The sequence below is a fragment of the Daphnia pulicaria genome, chromosome 1 (assembly GCF_021234035.1).
Source record: "Daphnia pulicaria isolate SC F1-1A chromosome 1, SC_F0-13Bv2, whole genome shotgun sequence".
Lineage (NCBI taxonomy): Eukaryota > Metazoa > Arthropoda > Branchiopoda > Diplostraca > Daphniidae > Daphnia > Daphnia pulicaria.
The window spans coordinates 33388132-33407927 of NC_060913.1; the positions used below are offsets into that span (position 1 = coordinate 33388132).

Below are 19796 nucleotides of genomic sequence, written 5' to 3' on the forward strand. Positions count from 1 at the left end.
CTCCTTCTTTCTTTCGGACTTGTTTCCCTCGAGTCGTTCCGTTTCGGTTTCTCCTCCACCAACCGTCAACCGTGTTTGAATGTACGGCCCGGCCGAATCACCGAAGCAGGCCAATATAAAAACCAGCCATGGCTGCCGCTGCCGCTCATTCCCAGTCGAGCCACTATCTCGGTCGCCTTGGAGTGTTCTGACCAACAGCGCTATATCTCCTCACGTTTCGTTTTCTCATACATTACACATTCAAACAGACACATTGATCAAACATTTTTTTTTCGCAATATTCGCTCACTCGTTATTGCGTCACCCATCAAAAGTCTACAACTCCTTCGCTGAATCACCGCCGCTTTGGACTCGTCGACAAGTTGTTGAGGAGAAAGGGTCGCAATCTTCAGCTGCGTCCAGCATCATCGTATTGTCGCACCATGAAGACCAGTCACGTCCTTCACATTCAGCTGCTCGTCGTTTTTGTCGTCTTGAGGACAGTCACTTCCGCATCTTGGGTAAGTCGAAGACAATTTCTGCGCATGTTCTTTTTATTTGATCGCAGGCTGCTGACTTGGTAGTAGCGGGGTTTATTGCGACACACACGGAAAGGATTGCGTCAGATATCACATTGTGGATCGCAAGTGTTGTTTTTTTATAGAAAAGTGCGGAATAGAAAGGAAAATGTTTTCCTTGTTTTCCATTTTTCACAAAAGCACACCCCGTTGAGATGAAAAATGGGTCGAATTTAGTCCACTAGAGCGAAAACTGCACAATAATCGCCATCGAATCTCCCACAATCGCAACAGGTGTTTTAGTTTCTATTAGCCCTCATCTACTCCATCATCGTTGCTGCTGTGTACAGCAATACACAGCGATAAGCATCCAGTGACAAAACCTAGAAAAAAATAATACAGAAAGAGTACAAAACCTCAAACGGATTAAGGTCGCCCATAAGGAAATGAAAACATCAAGTTTCTCTTTTTTTTAAAAGTTATAATACCGTATACTATACATCATTGTCCATTTGGATGGGGCTGGTGAATCATATACGAATCCATCAAAGTGTATACAGGGCGAATAAACTCAAAGACAAACTCTGATTCAAACCGTTTTCGCAAGGGCTAGCAATTTGATTAAAGTAAATTTGGGATGGAGGATGAACGCCGCTGCGTCATCCTCGTTAACAAGGTTAATAATCCTATAGCCAACAATTCACACATGTTCTAACTAGAAATTCTCCTCCTACAGCCAAACATTGTGCGCTGTGAAGGGAGCCATCTCTCAGGGGTTTGCGGTAATAGACGATGACTAACCGATGGATTTCCACTGTGTCTATAGACTATCCAGTCTCCACCAAGCAATGCATAAGTTATGACCGTGACGGCTGCTGCTGTTGCTGGCCCATCACAACGCGCCAGGGCTGCCACAGCACTACACTATGAGGAAGAAGCTATAGGCCGTCGTGGAAAACTCATTTCCTCTGACTTAATCTTCCATATACAACGACAGCGATTATTACTGTTAGGCGGGCCTAGCTATATAGCTATAGGTTTCTTTAATAAGGAGATCGTCATTTTTCTTGGAACTCTACGGATTCTTGTTGTCGTCTTAAATAAGATAACCAACAACAAGGAGAGTACTATATACCGAGTCGACAGCTGGTCTAACAAACACAACACCAAAAGAAAAATGTTCGTCTGTTTACTTTTCTGGTCTTATTCTCTCTGCTGAGTACATACGCGAGTCATCTGTCGCCTTGGAGCACTGAGTGCTTTTTAGCTTTTTAAGGGGGGGGGGGGGGTGATTACAGTTAGAATTCTTTCGGTGGAAGCGGCCGTTTGAATAAACACGTAAACTATCATAATGCTCAGTCATAGTTTCTGCACGCGTTAGCTATTAAGATTGGGGGAGATTTAATATCAAGGATTTTACGAAACGACGGGCGAGATAAACGCAATAAGAACATGTCGACTGCGAAAAACAAGCATATGTTACAATACAAAAAAAAAGGTTAGTCTACGAAACAACAAGGATTTTATGGGTTTCGTGATGGGTGACAGCAGCTGGATGTTGCCTAGTGCCTCGTAATGATTGACATTGACGGCTTCCTCTTGTGGAATAAACGTCTTTTCAATGGTTATTCGTCTGCCTTCTTGTAATGGTCGAGGCGTTTCTTTAAGTTCTCAGCTTTGGCTCGAAAGTCTAGCGAATTCATAACGCTGTCTGTCCAGAGTTGGACCGAAGAATTGTTTCCATCATTTTTACTGCAGCAATTAACATCAAACTTTGAAAATTTCATTTTTTTTCACAATTTGCACGATAGTAAATTTAGTGCCAACAGACTTTTAAAAGAGACTTTTAAGGATTTTGATTTGCGCGTCTCCGAAAGAAACTTAATAGTTCCTGTATGACCGCAATTCGGTTGTCTCACAAGACACACCAAAATATGGATCAAGTTGTAACAAATAATTTAGAACTGACGTTTCATTTTCTTTTCTCCCGTTTTACAGTTTGATCCCGATCGCTGGCGTTACGGCAAGAAAACGTGCAAATGTTGTAAGTTTAGACTGAACAATCTTTCTTCGAAAAATCAAACAATTCGTCAGTACATTTATTGTTTCCTTTCTTGCATTACTTTCGCTGTTTGCGCCACGCCAGCTTGTGGCATCTCGAGAAAAGACGAGCACCGGATCGTCGGCGGACGTCCAACCGAAGCCTACGACTACCCATGGATGGCCGGCCTTCTCTACAAAGGCGCTCTCTACTGCGGTGCCACTCTCATCAACGACAGATATGTCGTCACGGCTGCCCACTGTGTCGACGGGTAAATCAAAAATGTTCAATCGATCAAGGATAATATGAATCACATGGAACGGCGATCTCTTTCATAACCCAATAAGGTTGGACATGGAATCGATTCACGTGTTGCTCGGGGGACACGATCTGGAGAACGTCAAAGAAGAAGAGCTGGAATTGCGAGCCGTCGTGCGAATGGTGAAACATCCGAATTTCGAACCTAAAACCTTCAACAACGACATTGCCATTTTGCAATTCGACGAACCGATCCCGTTCTCTCGGTTAATTGGACCCGTCTGTCTCCCCCAATCAGGTATAACAACTTAACAAGTCACTGCAACTGGAACGGGCCGACTTTTTTGTTTGTTTTATTCAACGACATGGGTTCACCATTGATTTGTCGGCGTCTGATTTTGCCAGATATTGACTATGCGGGCAAAGTGGCCGTCGTGACCGGGTGGGGACGAGTCAACGAGACGGGCAACATTTCGCCGATCCTGGCCCAAGTGGAAGTGCCCATCTACACGAACGAAGCCTGCCAAAAGACCAAATATGGAAAGCAGGCCATCACCGAGAACATGATGTGCGCCGGATACGACCACGGCGAACTCGACGCCTGTCAGGGAGACAGTGGCGGACCTTTGCATCTGGAAGGCAAAGACCGCAAGATTGATTTAATCGGTAAATTATACGGACTCGCCATTTTCTTATCGCTAAATGTTAATGCGACCTCCTCTGTGATGTGCGCCGCAGTGATGTTGTAACAACTGCGCTTCTATATCTATTACTTAACTCGTGTCATATGTAATGCAGGCGTGGTGTCCTGGGGCCAAGGATGCGGAAGAGAAGGATACCCCGGTGTCTACACGCGTATGGGGCGCTACTTGAAATGGATTGCCGAAAATACGCCCGACGCATGTTATTGTGGTCGCCGTCAAGGGCGGACGGGCGATTAGCAGCACGCAAAAGAGAAGACAAGCGGAACTGCAGTAGACCAAGCTTCATCCGGCCGAGTTACCAAAACCCAGTCTGCACAACCAACCAAACAGTATAATGCGCCGGCCGTCAATGACACGATATTCAGCCGCGGCCCAGCAGCAGCTGACATTTTCACGCGTCGGTCCAAAGCGGCAAATAATTGCAGACGCTTTCTCCCTATGTGTGTAGCAGCCGACATTCTGGTGGAGAAGGGTGGCGGCTTCAGCAGACTTTTCCACATGTCTGCCCCGCCCCATCTTCCTAATTTTAATTTTTGGTTTTTTGTACAACCGGTTCATTCGATTTTTAGACGGCGAGGCCCTTTTTTTTAATTTTTCTACATTTGTTGGATGACACTAAATAGCTTCCCCTTTTTTTAATTGTTGCTTATCATTTTTTGAACGGAATGTCGACTAACATTCCCCCCCATCCCGACAGCGGCGACGTTTTTTGAATTCTAAGAATTCCATGGTTCGTTCTAGTCCAACTAAGGCCTCTGATCTCCAGCATGCTGAAAAGTTTTGTTACAAAGAACTTTCCCTGTGGCGTCTTTTTTCATTTGAAGAACACGTATTTTCTGTACGTGTGAGGCTCTTCTGTAAATACATCACAAACCATTACGTTTCACGACGGCGCCCGGGGAAATTGATGATTAGCAAATCCGTTATTTTCCTTTTCATCTCTGAATTACGACACGTTACGCACGTCGCCTCGCTTTAACCAACGTTATGTTTTGTTTGCTGTTTTTTTTTGCACTTGTTGTATAGATCTAACTGTAGTTTTCTAAAAAGGATGTAGCTCAAAGGGAAAATGCACAATAAACGAACATTTAGTTGATTCAAATGTGTTAAGATAATTACATTTTTCGCATTTTTTTTATGTCAGTCAGCTAGCCCTTGTGACAAATGATGTTCACAAAAATTTTAAGAGAACATAACCCACATCACTATTTTATGGGGAGGAAAATCAGGCAAGGGATGGGATTGTAAAGAAACGTGTCTATGCCGAGTTAGACAAGTCGCTTTCACGCCCGCTGCACTCCCAAAGTCGCTGTAAGAGGGCTTTGGCTTTGGCATGGCATGGCAAAAACCCCAAACCTCGCCCCAAACCTGAAAAGTAATTGTTTTTAACCATTAAATGCTAAAAACACGGATAATTTAATTATCTATAGACAGACAAGTAATTAAGTCAATAGTTTATTATTTTTAATGAACCAGAGACAGATTGCAGAAAGTTACGAATTTCTGTTATCTGGCACCACTGTTAATGGCGGTAAAAACAAAAATCTCGCTTGAAGGTTGTATAGTTGTAATTGACCAATCGAGGTAAATCGCGCGAAAAAAGAAACAGGTGTGTTTGTGAGATTTGCAGATATTATTTAAAAAAAAAAAACGGTGTTTGAAAATAAAAATCCAACCTAAACTTAAAATAATGGATGCACGATGCACGTAGGTCTAATAAGTCCGTCAACAATTTTGTTACTCGGCCACTTGAGGACATGATATGCTAGAATTTTTAGCTAATCTTGTACTAGTGCATGGAAAACAGTTAGTCGCGATCTGCTTCTACTAGCTTAGCAACAAAATCAAAGCCTACGTCAAACGAGAGTGGCACGGTAGACGGTACAGCAATATTCTCTTATCTTCGTTTCCCGTTGTAAACTGCTTCGTAAACTGTCAAAAAGTGTCCAAGTAGATAATATTCATTGCGCCATATCTTACCAACCTGTCACACGAGAGAACTATATATTGTTTGGAAGCAATTTTTTTCCTATCATTGGGTACCTGTTCTTTGGCATAATTCGTTTATAGTTATATTACTTGTGAAAATTAATTTATATGGTTACTAAGGAACGTTATTTATTGCACTAAAAACATATCAAATACTACACATTATGAATCCAGTACCCAGCAGTATCTTAGCATATGATTATGTAAATGCATATACGTGTAAGAACGTGACGATGCAATCAAGAGTTGTATCGAATCTATCAGAATGAACCCCAGCAGTTCCGGCTGTTGAGACTTGAGAAGTAACGAAAGTTACGTAAATCTAAATGTATACAAGGCGTTTACCTGAGCCAAGATCGCTGCGGCTATTTTCGTCTGCTGTGCAAACAAGTGGGCAGTGGGTTGGGTTGCGTACTACCTCGCTAGCGATTTTCATTTTTGCTTGTAAAAAACACCTGTCATGACAACATAGCCACGCCAAAGTTTATCAAAGTTTTTCCTGGTAAAGACATGTCGATTATAGTTCAATATGCTTCTAATGTATGGACAAAATTTTGGGCACCGTCCTTTTGGCTACCACCAAATATCACGTGGAGTGATTTCAAAGACACGGAAACTGTTGTGTATCCAAAATTCCAAGAAATTTGTTACCCTGTTGCATATTCCATTTTAGTTGTTTTCATCAGGCTCATCATTGAAAGGTATAAATAAGTAATATATTCTAGTTTCACGTTACTAGGGGCCTCAAAAACAAAATTAACTAAAAAAAAGACAATTATTGGCAATTCTTGTCCAACAAATCTTTAGTACAAATGTATTTATAGTAATCATGCATTTCTGCTTTAATATAAAGGTATATTTTTTTGCCATGGGGTGTCAGCAAAGGATTAAAACCAACTAAGAAGAAGATAATACAAAATGTTTTATTAGAAGAAACTTATTTGAAAAATGCAGGAAGTCTAAGTCATCACCAAGTTATTGGTTTAGCTAAACAACTGGACTGGAATATAAAACAAGTTCAACGATGGTCTGATTTTACTTTACAAATTTACAGGATTTGTTTTCATGTTTTAAATGATAAAATTTTACATTTAACCAGGATTCGTTACAGAAAGCAACAAAACAAACCATCTGCACTAGTGAAACTCACAGAAAGTGGTTGGAGATTTACATATTATTCATTTGCTGTTTGTTACGGAATATGGGCTCTTTGGGATAAACCCTGGTTTTGGAACATTGATGAATGTTGGACCGATTATCCTCACCAAGTAATGTAGCAAAATAAAAAAAACACTGTACATTTCTAATAAAAATTTATTAAAAAATGCAGACAGTCTCTTGGGACATCCGGCTCTATTACGTATTCCAACTCAGCTGCTACTGGTCTATGCTTTTCTCCCAGTTTGTCGATGTCAAGCGGAAGGACTTTTTAGAAATGTTCATTCACCATTTGACTACTATCCTTCTAATAATTTTCTCATACACGTGCAATTTAATACGTGGAGGCAGTTTGGTGCTCATTATCCATGACTTCTCCGACGTATTTATGGAAGCCGCAAAAATGTTTAAGTATATTAAGTGGCAGCGTGGCTGTGATGTTTGTTTCGGACTATTCTTCATTGTATGGACTGTCACTCGCCTAATCATTTTCCCTGGATATCTCATAAAAAAGTAAGCGACACTAAATATTTTTTTATCACAAATTCATAATTATAGATACGTATACGTATTCTGTTACTTTCGTATTCGTTATTGATTTTAATTTTTTTTTCTAGTTTTTGGCTGACGGCTCCAAATTTCATGCCCATGTTTCCTGCCTACAATGGATTGAAATATTTGGTTGTAGTTCTGTTTTTACTTCACATCATGTGGACCTATTTCATCCTTAAAATATTGCAACGTGCAGTATTGTCGGGAAAGGTCAGTGCTTATTCAATCTCGTATTGTTTTCAGCTAAAAATGATCATTGACGAACCATTTCAAATTTTTCATAGACGGAGAAAGATTCCCGAAGTTCGTCTAGTGAAGCTTCAGCCACTGAAGAGAATTCAGATAATCCTGCCTCTTCCGTTAGACTTCGTAAATAGTGAACTCAGGAAATAAGCTGAACAAGGATTTTATAAAGGAATTCTTACATAGTGTGTTTTAAGTATTATCATAGAACCAAATAAGCATTCCTATTTTCTTTCAAATTGTGGAATTTCGCTCAGTATCAGTATGCCTTACTTCTTATTACTGTATTATTGGAAGACGTTTCATGGTTAACGTGTTAATCACTGCTCGCGCGAATGTGTTACTGTTATAGTTATTGAAATATGTTTAACCGTTCTCTTTTCGATCCCTTAGTAAAATTTTACAAGCATTCTGGCATTTGCAAGATGATTTGACGAGGGATTTAGATTTGATTGTTATGTGCGTTCATTTTGTTTTGGACGCATTGGAAACGGAAAATCATTGTATTTAATAAACTTCAGCTCAAAAGTTGTCTTTCACGCAGACAATGTGCCAGTATAAGGATAATTGCAATTTGATAAGCTCTTATCATTAAATATACCTACAATTATAGAAAAAAGAAGTCAGAAAGTGGTATTAGGTAGGGCAACTCGTCAAATGTTATTCAATATCATGTTTATGTTCCTTGATAAATAATATCTGCCTAACACTAAAATTTTGGGCTGCACAGTTCTTTTATTCTTGCCAAAAAATGATTTAAAAAGAATTGTATTTTTTTAAATAAAAATTTTCGTAGTACTTGTTTTAAGTGCCTTTCCGTTGAGAAAGGAGTTATTTTTTAAAAATTGTTTATTCAAATTAATTTTTCTAACTTGAAGACCACAAAAGAAACATCAGAGCCATTTAGAGATTAATATTTTGCCTGAAATTTTAGTTATGATCGTAAACATTTTAGGAAAATACATATAAGAACGTGTTGACATTTTAAACAATCCCCCATTAACATGACCAAGCATTTCACGGCGGTAGACGTCAACTGACGTGGACCCTTTGTGCTTCATTATCATGCATATTTTTAAAACTAAATAAATGAATAGTGAGTACCCCGAATAATTTTATATTAAACAGAACGGCTTCTGGTTGCTTCTGGATCTGGAAGCCGTATCTTAATTGTAAACTTATCGGCGCGCCGAGGACAACGACTCATCTCATATGAGAAATCAGTGACTTTTTCGTCCTCATACGTATGATTCTTATATAGGAGACCCATACTCGCGCTCATTTGCCGTACGGGCGGAAAATGAGCGCATTTCGTGCGTCACATGTCCAAAGAAAACCTCCTTGTTTTATGCCACTTTTTAAAAATGGGCTTTATCAGCGTACCGCTTTTCGCTGGTTGCCAGCAGCTGCCGGCTGGATAGAAAATAAAGTAGCATTCAAACAGAAGGGCAATTACATATTTTCTATAACTTCGCTTGAATTCTCAATTATTAAACAATAATCAAATATTCTTTTGTGTGCAGTTTCACATGCACCATTTATCTTGACATATTTGAGGGAAACATCGCGATTCTTTTATTATTGATTTCATTGATTGATAGCCACGTAGCGTCTATAGCACCTAGCTTTTATGGAATATACAAGTACATTTCAGAATTGAAGGTATGCTTTACATCGATTAAAAAAATTGGGTACGTAAATTTTAGTAAGCCTATTAAAAGCTTATAGCAAAGCTCAGCCCTAGCATTGTTATTTGTCAATGTTGCCAGCACACCTATTTTTCCTTAACAGACATAAATATGTTTATCACACGCCTCTTGTAAGTCTCGTCACTCTGGTCTCGTCGAGCAATGACGAGCAATGACGAGCAATATCCTTATCGCTTTAAGCAAACGTTTGGTGTAGACTTGCTTAGTAGGCTACTAACAAATGATAAGTAATGCATGTTTCATACTACACAAATTATACAGTGTAGTCCTAGGCTGCAACACAGTATTTTTCTTTTTTGGAGTAGTTTTTTTTTATAGAATTTTTGAGCAAGTCTCATCCTTGTCTTGAAATGATCTGGATGCAGAATGTTCTTGACAACAGTGAAGTTTACCCACATGTATCTCACCTTATTTACCCAGTGTTTGTCTCAGTTTTCGTCACTGCCATAAGGTCGTTAATTGAAAGGTTAGTTAAAAAAAGCTGTTATATGGATTTGTTCAAAACTAACAGATTTTCTTTGAATTTTAACAACTTAATTTTGAAAAAAATAATACATAAAGATGCTTCTTTGAACCGCTGGGGATAAGCAACGGCCTGAAATCTTCCAAATCTCCCATAACAAAGAACGATGCGTTAGAAGTAGCATTCCTGAATAGCGGACGGAATGAACATAAAAATCGTTATTGGATTCATAACCTGGCTAAACAAGTGAACTGGTCGGACGATCAAGTAGAAAGATGGATGTGGTGTCGCTATTATGAAAATCAGCCGACGGAGCTGATGTATTTTAAAGAATGCGGTTGGCGCTTTACTTATCACACTACTTTATTCATTATCGGTGTGCTGGTGCTTTCGGATAAATCTTGGCTGTGGAATATAGATGAATGCTGGACGGATTTTCCCAACCAGGTAGGCAAGGATAGCCTTTTCCGACATTCTAAATAATTTCCTCAAGTACGGAATCAGAAAATTTAACTTAGCATTACTGATCTCTGCGAATTTTCTCCCTGCATACCGATAGAGGATCTCGGCGGATGTTTGGTGGTACTACATTATTCACTTGAGCGTCTACATGTCACACACTTGTAGCCAGCTTTTGAGCCGAAAGCGCAGTGATTTTGTTGAAATGTTTATTCATCACGTCGTTACAATACTCCTAATGACATTATCCTGGGTGAGCAATACAGTCAGAATCGGAACCTTAGTTCTAGTTGTTCATGATAGCGCCGACATTTTCATGGAAGCGGCACGGTAAGTAATAAGTTGATAAATCTGATTGGAAAAGAAATTAATATGCTTTAAACATTTTTTTTTTCGTGCAGTATAGCAAAATTTCTTAAATATCCACGGATTTGCAATTTAGGTTTTGGATTATTTTTCATTATTTGGATCATTTCTCGACTAGGGATTTTCCCGTTTTACATCCTAAAAAAGTAACAAACAAAATTTCCTAGATTTATATATTACAACTGTTGACCGACTTTATATTTTACAATCAGTATTTGGTTTGATGCAGCTATCGATGTCTTAGGTTCTCCTGTCATTGCTCTTCTAATTTTATTACTGTATGTCTTGCTTGGACTTCACCTTTTTTGGACATTTTTAATTTTAAAAATACTCTATCAATTCATAATTTCGGGAAAGGTACTTAATAATCCGTTTAATACTGATTTGATTCATCTATCTCATCCATAAATATTTACGTTTTTGAAATAGATAGCCGATGATTCTCGCAGTTTTTCAGCTGATTTACCGAGTGATGACGGGGAATCCAAGAAAAAGACAAACTGACTCAGCTAATTACAAGTTTTACAGCGGATTCTAGTAATGTAGGTTTGTACGGAATACTTTAAAATTCAAAGTATTCAATTGCCTATAGAGTAGCAGGTGCATGCAACTAAGTGCGCAGAAATATTTGCAACGTTGAAATAAATGAAAGCCTCCGTTGTAACAGGAACAGATACAAAAAAATACATAGTGAGTGTATTTTGAAATGACTGAAAGTGTACCACGAGAATGCGTTTTCCCTCCATAAAAACAGTATCGCAAAAGGATCCGTTTACCGTACTCCATAACCATCCATTACAAACTTTAGGAAACCTTATCTAATTTACCAATAAATTATGACCACTGAGTAATTTTCTTCAAGATTAAAAGAACAGCTCTATTTACTGGGAATCATCAGTTCAGTATAAGGCAAAAGGTCAATTTGAAATGAAATGGTAATAAAGATACAAAGCTCTATATCTAGGGGTGAAAGAGTTTTAAAGTAGGATGTTCAAAATTTATCCAGTCATCATCTCCATGAATTCTGCAATTGGGATTGATAATTATGAACATGATAATTAGAGATGACACTGTATTTTAATAAATATCTCACCATCAAAATCAATAGTTCCGGAACCATCCTCATCGATCTCCTCAATGATGCCATCTAAATCGTCTGAGGTTAACTTATCGTCTAAGGCGCCCAAAATTTCTCGCAAAACAGCTGTCGTAATGTAACCGTTACCTACGAAAACGATTACAAAATATTGACGTTAAAAGAATAATAAGAGGAATGTTAACCTAGTTGGATAACGCACCTTCTTTGTCGTAAAGACGGAAAGCTTCTTTCAGCTCATTCTGCATGGCTTCATCGTCTTCATCTTCCAAGAAGTTGGCAGCGATAGAATAAAAAGCTTCAAACGTCAGTTTTCCAGTCTCTTAATTATTTCGAATTGTTACAAACACAATAATTAGTCAAATGTTCCACACGTTTGTCAACAGTTTAGTCTTACTGTCTTTGTCGGTTTCTTCAATGGTAACTGCCAACTCGTTGGCGTCGAATTGCTGCCCCATGGTGTTCAAGATAGCTGCTACTCGATTTGTTTCAATAAACCCAGTTTTGCCCTGATCGAACATGGCGAAGGCCTTCTTGAGCACTAATAAGAGGAAAAGATTTATACAATTTGATTTTAATTTCAGAGCACGAAAATAATCGCCAACTTAAACTTTGTTTCAGAAAACCGCAAAATAAAGTAAATAAAATTAACTTACTTTGAGTCTTTTCATCATCACCGTCCTACGATTCCAAGTCCATGTTGTATGAGACATAATAGAAAAATGACAATGTTTGACTTTTATTACAAATGTTTGGCTATAGAAGCTACTACTTTTCGCTAAACTTGAACTTAACGTTATTTTTGTTTTTTTTTTTTTTTTGCATTGAGTCGAACATTTTTTAAAGGTTTGTGTTACCCTTAATATTTCCCCTTTTTTTTAACCAAGCGTTGCCCTCTCATCGGATACAACAAATGGAAAAAAAGCGAAAGAATTCACAAATTTCAAGGTGCCAAACAACGACGGATTTTTTAGGGCGTTATCATTTATCTTTAGTTGTTTGCTGCACTATATTAAATTTTTAGAGCATATTTCAAACCTATTCTTTTCACTTTAACATTTTTAAAACGTTCCCAGTTTAACAAAAATTTTCTTAGACTACTTTATAAATTTCGAGAAATAATTCAATGAAAGGAAAACGGTACTATAGTTTACCATTGTGAAGCTTAGCAATGAACGAGAACTAGTAAAACGAGATGGAAGTTGGTCGACTTCGTCTAGAAGACTGAACCGGCAAGAACGTGTATGTCGATGAGCAAGGTGCCTCGAGTTCAGTTGTTGCAACTTGCAAGGAGCAGCCTTCAAACGAATGTGGTTTTCCTGCTGTTTGCTGGTGTTTTTGGCAGGTCGCCAGGAGATTTATCTACCATCTATTTATGTATTATGAGACGTCCTTTTGCTTCTCCTCCTCCCTCCCGCAACCCTCATCCGACTTCGTTCCAGCGCGCGTCAAAAGATCATGGTATTACGAATGTTTCAAAAAAGAAGGAAGGACTGGTCCGTGTAGTTGTTTCCAGTGCGACAGTGTTGTCTGAAACTCAACGTGCACACTGCTGTAATATAGATGGTGTAACGACTAGACATAAGGCTACAAACCTGAAGTGGGGTATTGGGTTCTATTTTACAACGGAGTAGCTATACTATACTATACATACACTAAAAGCGGCGCACACAAGTGCGCCGGTATACATCTTGTGGGCTCCTGAAATCCACTATATAAAGAAGTTTACGGTTTTTTAAAACATCTCTAAGTTAATACCGGAAATGAGACAAGCTAAGGGAAAATTTTTTTATTTGTAGGCGCAACGCCAAGGCACTTTATAAATTCTATTTAATGAATAAACATCGTAATATTATTAGATGAGCGAGACCTTGAATTTCTAGATCACCATATCCTTATTATCTGTTTGATCTAATTGCTATTATACAATTATACATACGTAGATAAATGGGCTATTATAGTATACAGTAACTACCCAATGTTTGGGAACACGAAAGAGAAGCTTGTGTAAAAGGCCTATTTTCGCCATGTTCTCAAAAATAAAATTTTTGACGGAACCCTCTAAAAAATTTGTCGGTAAAAAATCTAAAAAAAAATCGCTCCGTAGAGCTCCATGCAAATTAGGGTACTTGAAAGGGTGATAACTATAGAACGGGTTAAGCTAGGAAGACGTGTTAAACTAAAAATCTGAAAAACTCTGAAATTCACAAGCTCAACAACAGTCTTCATTTTCAGATTTTTCGGGAGCTTTACGGAGCATTCCCAAACTTAGAGATCCATTAAAAACCTACCCTTCCCTTGATCGGAAAATTCTAAAAAAAATAGCTTAATGCTACCCATAATGGCTGCGGCCAAAATAATTCGTCGCGTTCCGACGGAAATTGGATTTTTGGGGACGCCGAAAAAAACGCCTCTCTCCATATTGTTCTCTCACGCGCTCCAAACTTTAGGTAGGTACTGTTTTACCGAGATAGATGTCGTTATTTATAATTTTTTTTCGCCAAAAAAACATATTTTCAAAATACCGATAGTCAATTTCGGTATTGATGAAGAAACAAAAAAAAAGAGGCGTAAAATTTTCGCCTCTCCTCTTTTGGCTGTCGGGTGATCAAAGAAATTGACAACACGAAATGGAGGTTGACAACTAGACAAAGATTACGTATACAATACAACACAGGGTGAAAATTGGGGAAAAGTTGAAGGAAAAAAATGTAGACAGCGTCATGTTAGGTTCGCTTTTAATTAAATTAGGTAGTTTAAACTTCCTTCATTATTTTATAACGCAAGAAAAACAATTCAGCATAGGTCTACGTATTATTATACTAGTTATACCGAAATACTCCCCAAAACTATAAAGATGTGAAGGGAAATAGCGCCTATCGATGTAAGGAACGAATGTTGAACATTAAAATACTAAGTCCCAACTGACTATGAGTTAATTTCTTACAGGATTCCATACCAAATATTAATAACGAATAGCACAAGAGTAGCACTGTGGGCTGTGAATTGCTAAGTGAAAATTCATTCTTGGGTTTGATCCCTAGAAAATGGCTATTAAAGGACTTGGATGTGTAAGGTAAGAGAGAAACGGAGAAGAACAGTAAAGAAAATATAATTTTAATAATTCAGGATCGGGGATGGGTGGAAATTTAGTTTTCGGTCTCTACCTCTCTGACCCTGAGTAGGGATTGAAACCCTGACAGACCTTGGGACAAAAAAAAAGAGGGGCGAGTATATCCGGTCTGAAGACGGACAAGGCAGAAACGGAAAGGTGCTAATCGACAATGGTACCGATTTTAATCTCGGTAAAAAAATCCCGACAATATAGTCTGGACGTTGATTAAAGAGATTTTACTCGGTCGAATTACCGACGTATTTCTTAGAGAGAAGGCAACGATTTTTTAAAAGAAGTATAGCCATACAGGATGGCTACTTCCTAAATATTTTTTCAGATTTTTTAAATTAAGGGGAGGTGAGCTACAAATAAATGCGTAGCCCTAATGTATGGGAACACGCTGCAGAAGCTTTTTAAAAAATGAGCTACTTTGCCGGTCTGTAAATAGGGAACAAAGAAACTTACAAAGACGCAAAAAGTTGAATAAAGAGCTTCGTTAGCTCTACAACATGGTCATTTTCACATTAAAAAAAAAAAAATTTTAATATAATGAATTTCGAATAGGGTCGTAACATGAAATTTAAATTTGTTTTAAACATAACTAGTTAGAATCAGTTTTTACGCTGATTCTCACGATATTTTTTAAATATTTTTAAAATGAACCAAAGTATGTATATTTTGAATGCAAAGTTTGAATAAGCTCCTCCCATTTTAAAACATGCCCTCAACCATTTTTGATGGGCGGTGCCTTATTTTTGATGAATTTGCAGACGACGCTCACCAAAATCACCCTTTTCGTATTTCGCTTTTAGGCACTGAGGGCAAAAGAGGGTTGTAGGTAGTCGTAGGCAGTAGGAAAGTCCCGACACCTCGAACAGAAGCGTCCGAAGAATCTCCTCACTTGGATTGCGCTGCCCTTCCGACTCCTTGTCCAGCACGGGATAGAGCGCTCGCCCCAAAAGGGTTTCAAGGGCTGCAAAGTTGATGTAGGGCGGATCGCCTTTCCAAGTTCCAATCTGTTAATCTTGTCCAGATAGGTTTCTCTCTGGCATCGACGGACAAGGTTGAGGTATTTATCCCCTAACCTTATGAGAGTGGGCACTTTGCCAGGAGCTATTTGCACCGTCTTCCAGTCAAATGACACTGTTGTCTCTGCAACAACATCACTCAAATGGGTGCGGGCCCCACGCATCTCTGCCCTTTCCAAGGTCCAGGGGAGATTTTGTGGCCAGGCCGAATCCTCTTGATATAAGAAGGGTGGTCCTTCCAGCCACCAAGCTGAGATCTCTCGGTCATCCAGATGAGAGCGTGTCGCAGCATCTGCTGGGTTTAATACTACCGGGACGAACCTCCACTCCGAAGGGTCCGTTAAAGACTTAATTTCGCCGATTGGGTTACTCACATAAACCTGGTAGTCACCGGATAACGCCCGAACCCAAATTGCGCACCGTGCTGCTATCGATAAAAAAACAACGTGCTGCTATCTTCCGGTTCAATATGAGGATTCCACGAATCGAGCCAAGCGCGCCTCGAGAAGACCAGCATTCAGCTCCAATTTGCAGACGGACACTGTCTTCAACGGAGCCAGCTTGGTCACTGCATTGATGAAACGCACGATCACTCGACGGTCTCTATAGACATTGCGGATGAAACATATGGCGGCGCAGGCCTCCTCAGATGCGTCCACGAACGTATCCAGCTCGATCCGGACGATTTGGCCCTCACCCGGGAAAAGGCAGCGGGCAAACTCGACCGTCTTCAGCTGCTCCATTGCCTCAAAATAATTCTCCCACCATTTACGGTCTGTTCCAGTCACTGCATCTTCCCATTGCGGGCCTTTCACTCCAAGGTGACCCAACCGAATCTTGGCTTTAACGGTAATTGGGACATCGGCGCCGAGGGGGTCAAATAATCCAGCCACTTTCGAGAGGAGACCAAAACGGGTATAGTTGATATACGCTAACCGGACTCGAAAACTTAAAACGTCAGTAGCAGGTCTCCAGGTGATGCCAAGGACCATCTCGGCGTCAGCGCCAAGGTTGACTACTGTCCCTCGGATCTGGGAGAGAGAGCTCCTCCAGCAGGCGTGTATTGCTAGTCACCCAATGGCTCAGGTGGAAGTCGTGTTGCCGAAGGGAAGGTGGAAGTTGTTTACTGTCGTTGCTAAGCGCAGGGTCTCGTCGATGGTTTCCATCATTGTACAGGTATTTCCGGATGGCGGCGGCCACCTCACCTTGGGCCACGGCTGCGTCGTTTCCTGCTCGCCAGGTCGTCCGAATTTCCGTATAGGGCGAACATGATGTTGAGTATAAACTTGATCTCCTCTTCCTGTCTACTCTTTCATTCTTGTACTGTATTTCGTCACTTGTACGACTTATATTCGTTCTCACTTACTTCTTCTAATCTCGTGTTCCTGTACCGTGTATCTACTTCTTTCACCCACTTATCGAGAATAACCAGGTTAATATACTACACTAGAGCTTAATACTATTTACACATTTATTGAGCTGAACACATGAGACACCAAATGTGACCCGTATAGTTTCACACGTGGTCACCGTTCTATCTTCTTCCGGCCAGAGGAATCAGTGATAGCGTCGATCCATGTCGTCCAGTCGGATGCGGCTGAACATAGCATCTATGTCGGTGGACCACGCCACCTCTCCTTCCCTGAAGTGTAGAATGACAGCTGGGAGCGGATTTTTAAGCGCTGGGCCAGCTGTGACGTAGTCGTTGAGGCTCCTCCCTTGGTACTTATAGCAGCTGCGTCGAAAAACAACCACTGCTCAGGACGCCAAACACTTTGGGCACTACAAAATGGGGTAGCCAATATCGAGTTGGCCTCTGGTTGACAGGCGCCGACTCGATTGACATTGACAGAACACCTAAGACATTCCAAAACTGCATCTTCTGCTCTAGCCCAAGTTATTCTCGACTTAAATATTGGTGTTGCTCTTGTCCAGGAACCTTACGCATACTCTATTACCCTCCAGTTCTTGCTAACATTCCGCCCGGCTTCTCGCCGTTCCACCAACTCTCTGCTGATCACGCGTACGGCACGGCCATTCTATTACGATACTTTCTATCCAAAAACGCCTCTCCTCCTTCCTGCCACCCAACCACATGCATCACCTTTCCCACATGCTCGGGCCCTTTCAGCTTCTGCTCTGCAAACCTTCGGTCGTCCCTCCCTAATTTCCGCCAAAGTGCCTATTTAATTCTCGACAAATCCGCATCTCCTCTCTCCATTACTGGAGTAACGCGGGACCGTTTTCGTTTTCACCATATTTTATTTTTTTTTATTTAGATGTATTTCACATGTAAAGGTACTGTATTCGGTGTTGCCAACTCCTTTTTGGTCGTCCCCCCGGTTTAGTTTAAAAAAATCCCGGAACAACCCCGGTTTCAGATTTTTCTCAAAAATCACGGAAATTGATGGAAACATTCCCAGTTATTAATTTAAATGAATTTAAGTGTTATTTTTGCTGTTTTTTAACGATGGTAACACTTGCTTGTTTATTGGAAAACAAGGACTGCATTGAAATAACGAGATCACTCTTGATGATATCACAATAAATGAATTGCAAACCAATTTTCAATTAATTACTTGAAATGACAAGGACAAATTCAAAAACACATTTTGATTAGAACATGAGAATTGAAATCAATCAAATGACATTGCCGTTTTCGTAAGTAAAGGAAGAGAAGAATGGAAAGAAAAAGGTGTAAAACACTGGCGTACGGTAGGCACCGTAGTATCCCTTCCATCAAATTAAAGTGAAAACATAGAGAGCCATTTGCCTGTTCAAGAAACTTTCACAGATGACTGTAGGTGTCCAAAGTTTCGATTTTTCAAAAAAGTCGAAAAAGGGTGTTTTGCGCTGTTATTTTTAAAACCAACCTGATCTTATGAATGAAGAATTTTTATTACAGGAATGTTAAAGGGTATAAAACAGTTTATTTTAAGACCAAAGGGACCTTCATCGAAAGTACCGTCCCCCCAAAACATCGTTTTTTTAAATGAAATATTTTTGAAATTCATTTTAGTTTCCGGGGTCTTTGTAATGCACCTAGATTAACTTTTTTCTAGGGGCAATAGCTAGATATATGAGCTATTCATCGTAAAAATTTGAAGGACGTTAACTGCATAGAACAAAAATATATTGAACGCTAAAGTTACCAAAAACACTGATTTTGACGAAAATTGGCCTTAAAAAAAACTCTTATTCTTCTGATCTCAAAACTATTATTTTTGTTTGCTATGAAACTTATATATTCTATTGTTAATCATGTTCTCTAAAAAATATCCAAAAATTGGTGAGGTGTCTTTTTTGTTCTCAAGATTAGGAAGAATTGGGACGATTTTTGGAAAAGAAAGTGAATGTGAATTTTTGTGACTATTTATAAGAAAAGAGAACAAATTATTGTGAGTAAATTGATGACGACTGATGAAGTGTATACTCTGTTATTGTTAAGAACTGGCCTCTGTGTTGAACAGTGAGATATGGAATCAACTATCTGTTTTCACCATGAACATTATTATCTCAGCGACTACAAGTTCTTTAATGGGAAAAATGATAAATATGTCAACCCTTTTCAAGAACACAAATCAAAATGTAGAGGTATTTTGATCGCGTAGTTTTTTACGTTTCTAAGATTAACTTAGTGTCTGTTGAATTGATACGTAGGAACAAATTTTATCTCTGAAGTAAAACTACAACAGCTAGTTCTTATGTTAAAATTGGTTCCTGGTACAAAACTCTGTATTTCTTGCAAGTTAAAACTGAAAGCTCAGACTGAATGATATTCAGGTAGCTCACTGTGCACAAACCCATTTAAGATTAATTCTTCAGGCCATTTGGGTAAATTTTAAATTTAATTAATTGTAATAGAAAAATAGTTACTAAATTAGTTCTCAATCCCAAGAAAATTATAGTAGGTGGGACGTACACAATTACTGCACATGATTCTTTGAACTTGAAAATAAACCCGTGGCGATTCCCTGGTCTTTTGTTGTGTGTGCTCAGATAAAATGCAAAAATGATATAATCAACCGAGAAGAGAATTGGAGTAGCCAAAGCACATATCCGAGCCAAATGTCTGTTGAAGAATTCGTTGAACTCTCAAGCGCCCTAGACACAATTCT

General features: G+C 39.3%; 4 protein-coding genes across 5 annotated transcripts; 3 read left to right on the top strand and 1 right to left on the bottom strand.

Moving 5' to 3' along the window:
* The first annotated feature begins 162 nt into the window (after window positions 1-162).
* LOC124329144 (trypsin-7-like) lies at window positions 163-4596 on the top strand. The gene is made up of 6 exons (XM_046788185.1): window positions 163-500; window positions 2496-2541; window positions 2644-2809; window positions 2886-3094; window positions 3202-3462; window positions 3595-4596. Exons 1-6 carry the CDS (start codon window positions 423-425, stop codon window positions 3735-3737), a joined length of 903 nt encoding a protein of 300 aa, XP_046644141.1. The 5' UTR covers window positions 163-422; the 3' UTR covers window positions 3738-4596.
* Window positions 4597-5903: 1307 nt separating this feature from the next.
* On the top strand, window positions 5904-8240 carry LOC124328452 (ceramide synthase 6-like). Its single transcript, XM_046787224.1, has 6 exons — window positions 5904-6190; window positions 6343-6516; window positions 6589-6757; window positions 6820-7160; window positions 7265-7409; window positions 7484-8240. Exons 1-6 carry the CDS (start codon window positions 6000-6002, stop codon window positions 7574-7576), a joined length of 1113 nt encoding a protein of 370 aa, XP_046643180.1. The 5' UTR covers window positions 5904-5999; the 3' UTR covers window positions 7577-8240.
* Window positions 8241-9339: 1099 nt separating this feature from the next.
* LOC124325367 (ceramide synthase 6-like) lies at window positions 9340-11628 on the top strand. Of its 2 annotated transcripts, none has more exons than XM_046784423.1 (6): window positions 9340-9617; window positions 9713-10061; window positions 10174-10403; window positions 10475-10585; window positions 10669-10796; window positions 10869-11628. In XM_046784423.1, the coding sequence occupies exons 1-6, from the start codon at window positions 9502-9504 to the stop codon at window positions 10877-10879; spliced, it is 945 nt and encodes a 314-aa protein (XP_046640379.1). In that variant the 5' UTR covers window positions 9340-9501; the 3' UTR covers window positions 10880-11628. The 2 variants fall into 2 exon arrangements, with proteins under 2 accessions (XP_046640379.1, XP_046640378.1); XM_046784422.1 differs by having other exon boundaries at window positions 9350-9617; window positions 10652-10796.
* LOC124325393 (troponin C-like) lies at window positions 11296-12877 on the bottom strand. Its single transcript, XM_046784424.1, has 6 exons — window positions 12690-12877; window positions 12192-12216; window positions 11933-12076; window positions 11738-11857; window positions 11533-11664; window positions 11296-11463 (listed from the first exon to the last, which is right to left on the bottom strand). The coding sequence occupies exons 1-6, from the start codon at window positions 12690-12692 to the stop codon at window positions 11438-11440; spliced, it is 450 nt and encodes a 149-aa protein (XP_046640380.1). The 5' UTR covers window positions 12693-12877; the 3' UTR covers window positions 11296-11437.
* Between the last annotated feature and the right edge of the window lie 6919 nt (window positions 12878-19796).

What these genes read in the sequence shown, in the direction of transcription:
- LOC124328452 (XM_046787224.1), top strand. Translation starts at nt 6,000, where the DNA reads ATGTCGATTATAGTTCAATATGCTTCTAATGTATGGACAAAATTTTGG. An exon ending in ATAAAACAAGTTCAACGATG is followed by an intron (nt 6,517 to 6,588) that starts GTCTGATTTTAC and finishes ACATTTAACCAG; the next exon opens with GATTCGTTACAGAAAGCAAC. An exon ending in GTGCAGTATTGTCGGGAAAG is followed by an intron (nt 7,410 to 7,483) that starts GTCAGTGCTTAT and finishes AATTTTTCATAG; the next exon opens with ACGGAGAAAGATTCCCGAAG.
- LOC124325393 (XM_046784424.1), bottom strand. An exon ending in CCGTCTTTACGACAAAGAAG is followed by an intron (nt 11,665 to 11,737) that starts GTGCGTTATCCA and finishes TCGTTTTCGTAG; the next exon opens with GTAACGGTTACATTACGACA. An exon ending in CGGAACTATTGATTTTGATG is followed by an intron (nt 11,464 to 11,532) that starts GTGAGATATTTA and finishes TCCCAATTGCAG; the next exon opens with AATTCATGGAGATGATGACT.
- LOC124325367 (XM_046784422.1), top strand. Translation starts at nt 9,502, where the DNA reads ATGATCTGGATGCAGAATGTTCTTGACAACAGTGAAGTTTACCCACAT. An exon ending in ATAAGGTCGTTAATTGAAAG is followed by an intron (nt 9,618 to 9,712) that starts GTTAGTTAAAAA and finishes TAATACATAAAG; the next exon opens with ATGCTTCTTTGAACCGCTGG. An exon ending in CCGTTTTACATCCTAAAAAA is followed by an intron (nt 10,586 to 10,651) that starts GTAACAAACAAA and finishes TTTTACAATCAG; the next exon opens with TATTTGGTTTGATGCAGCTA.
- LOC124329144 (XM_046788185.1), top strand. Translation starts at nt 423, where the DNA reads ATGAAGACCAGTCACGTCCTTCACATTCAGCTGCTCGTCGTTTTTGTC. An exon ending in GCTGCCCACTGTGTCGACGG is followed by an intron (nt 2,810 to 2,885) that starts GTAAATCAAAAA and finishes TAACCCAATAAG; the next exon opens with GTTGGACATGGAATCGATTC. An exon ending in CCGCAAGATTGATTTAATCG is followed by an intron (nt 3,463 to 3,594) that starts GTAAATTATACG and finishes TATGTAATGCAG; the next exon opens with GCGTGGTGTCCTGGGGCCAA.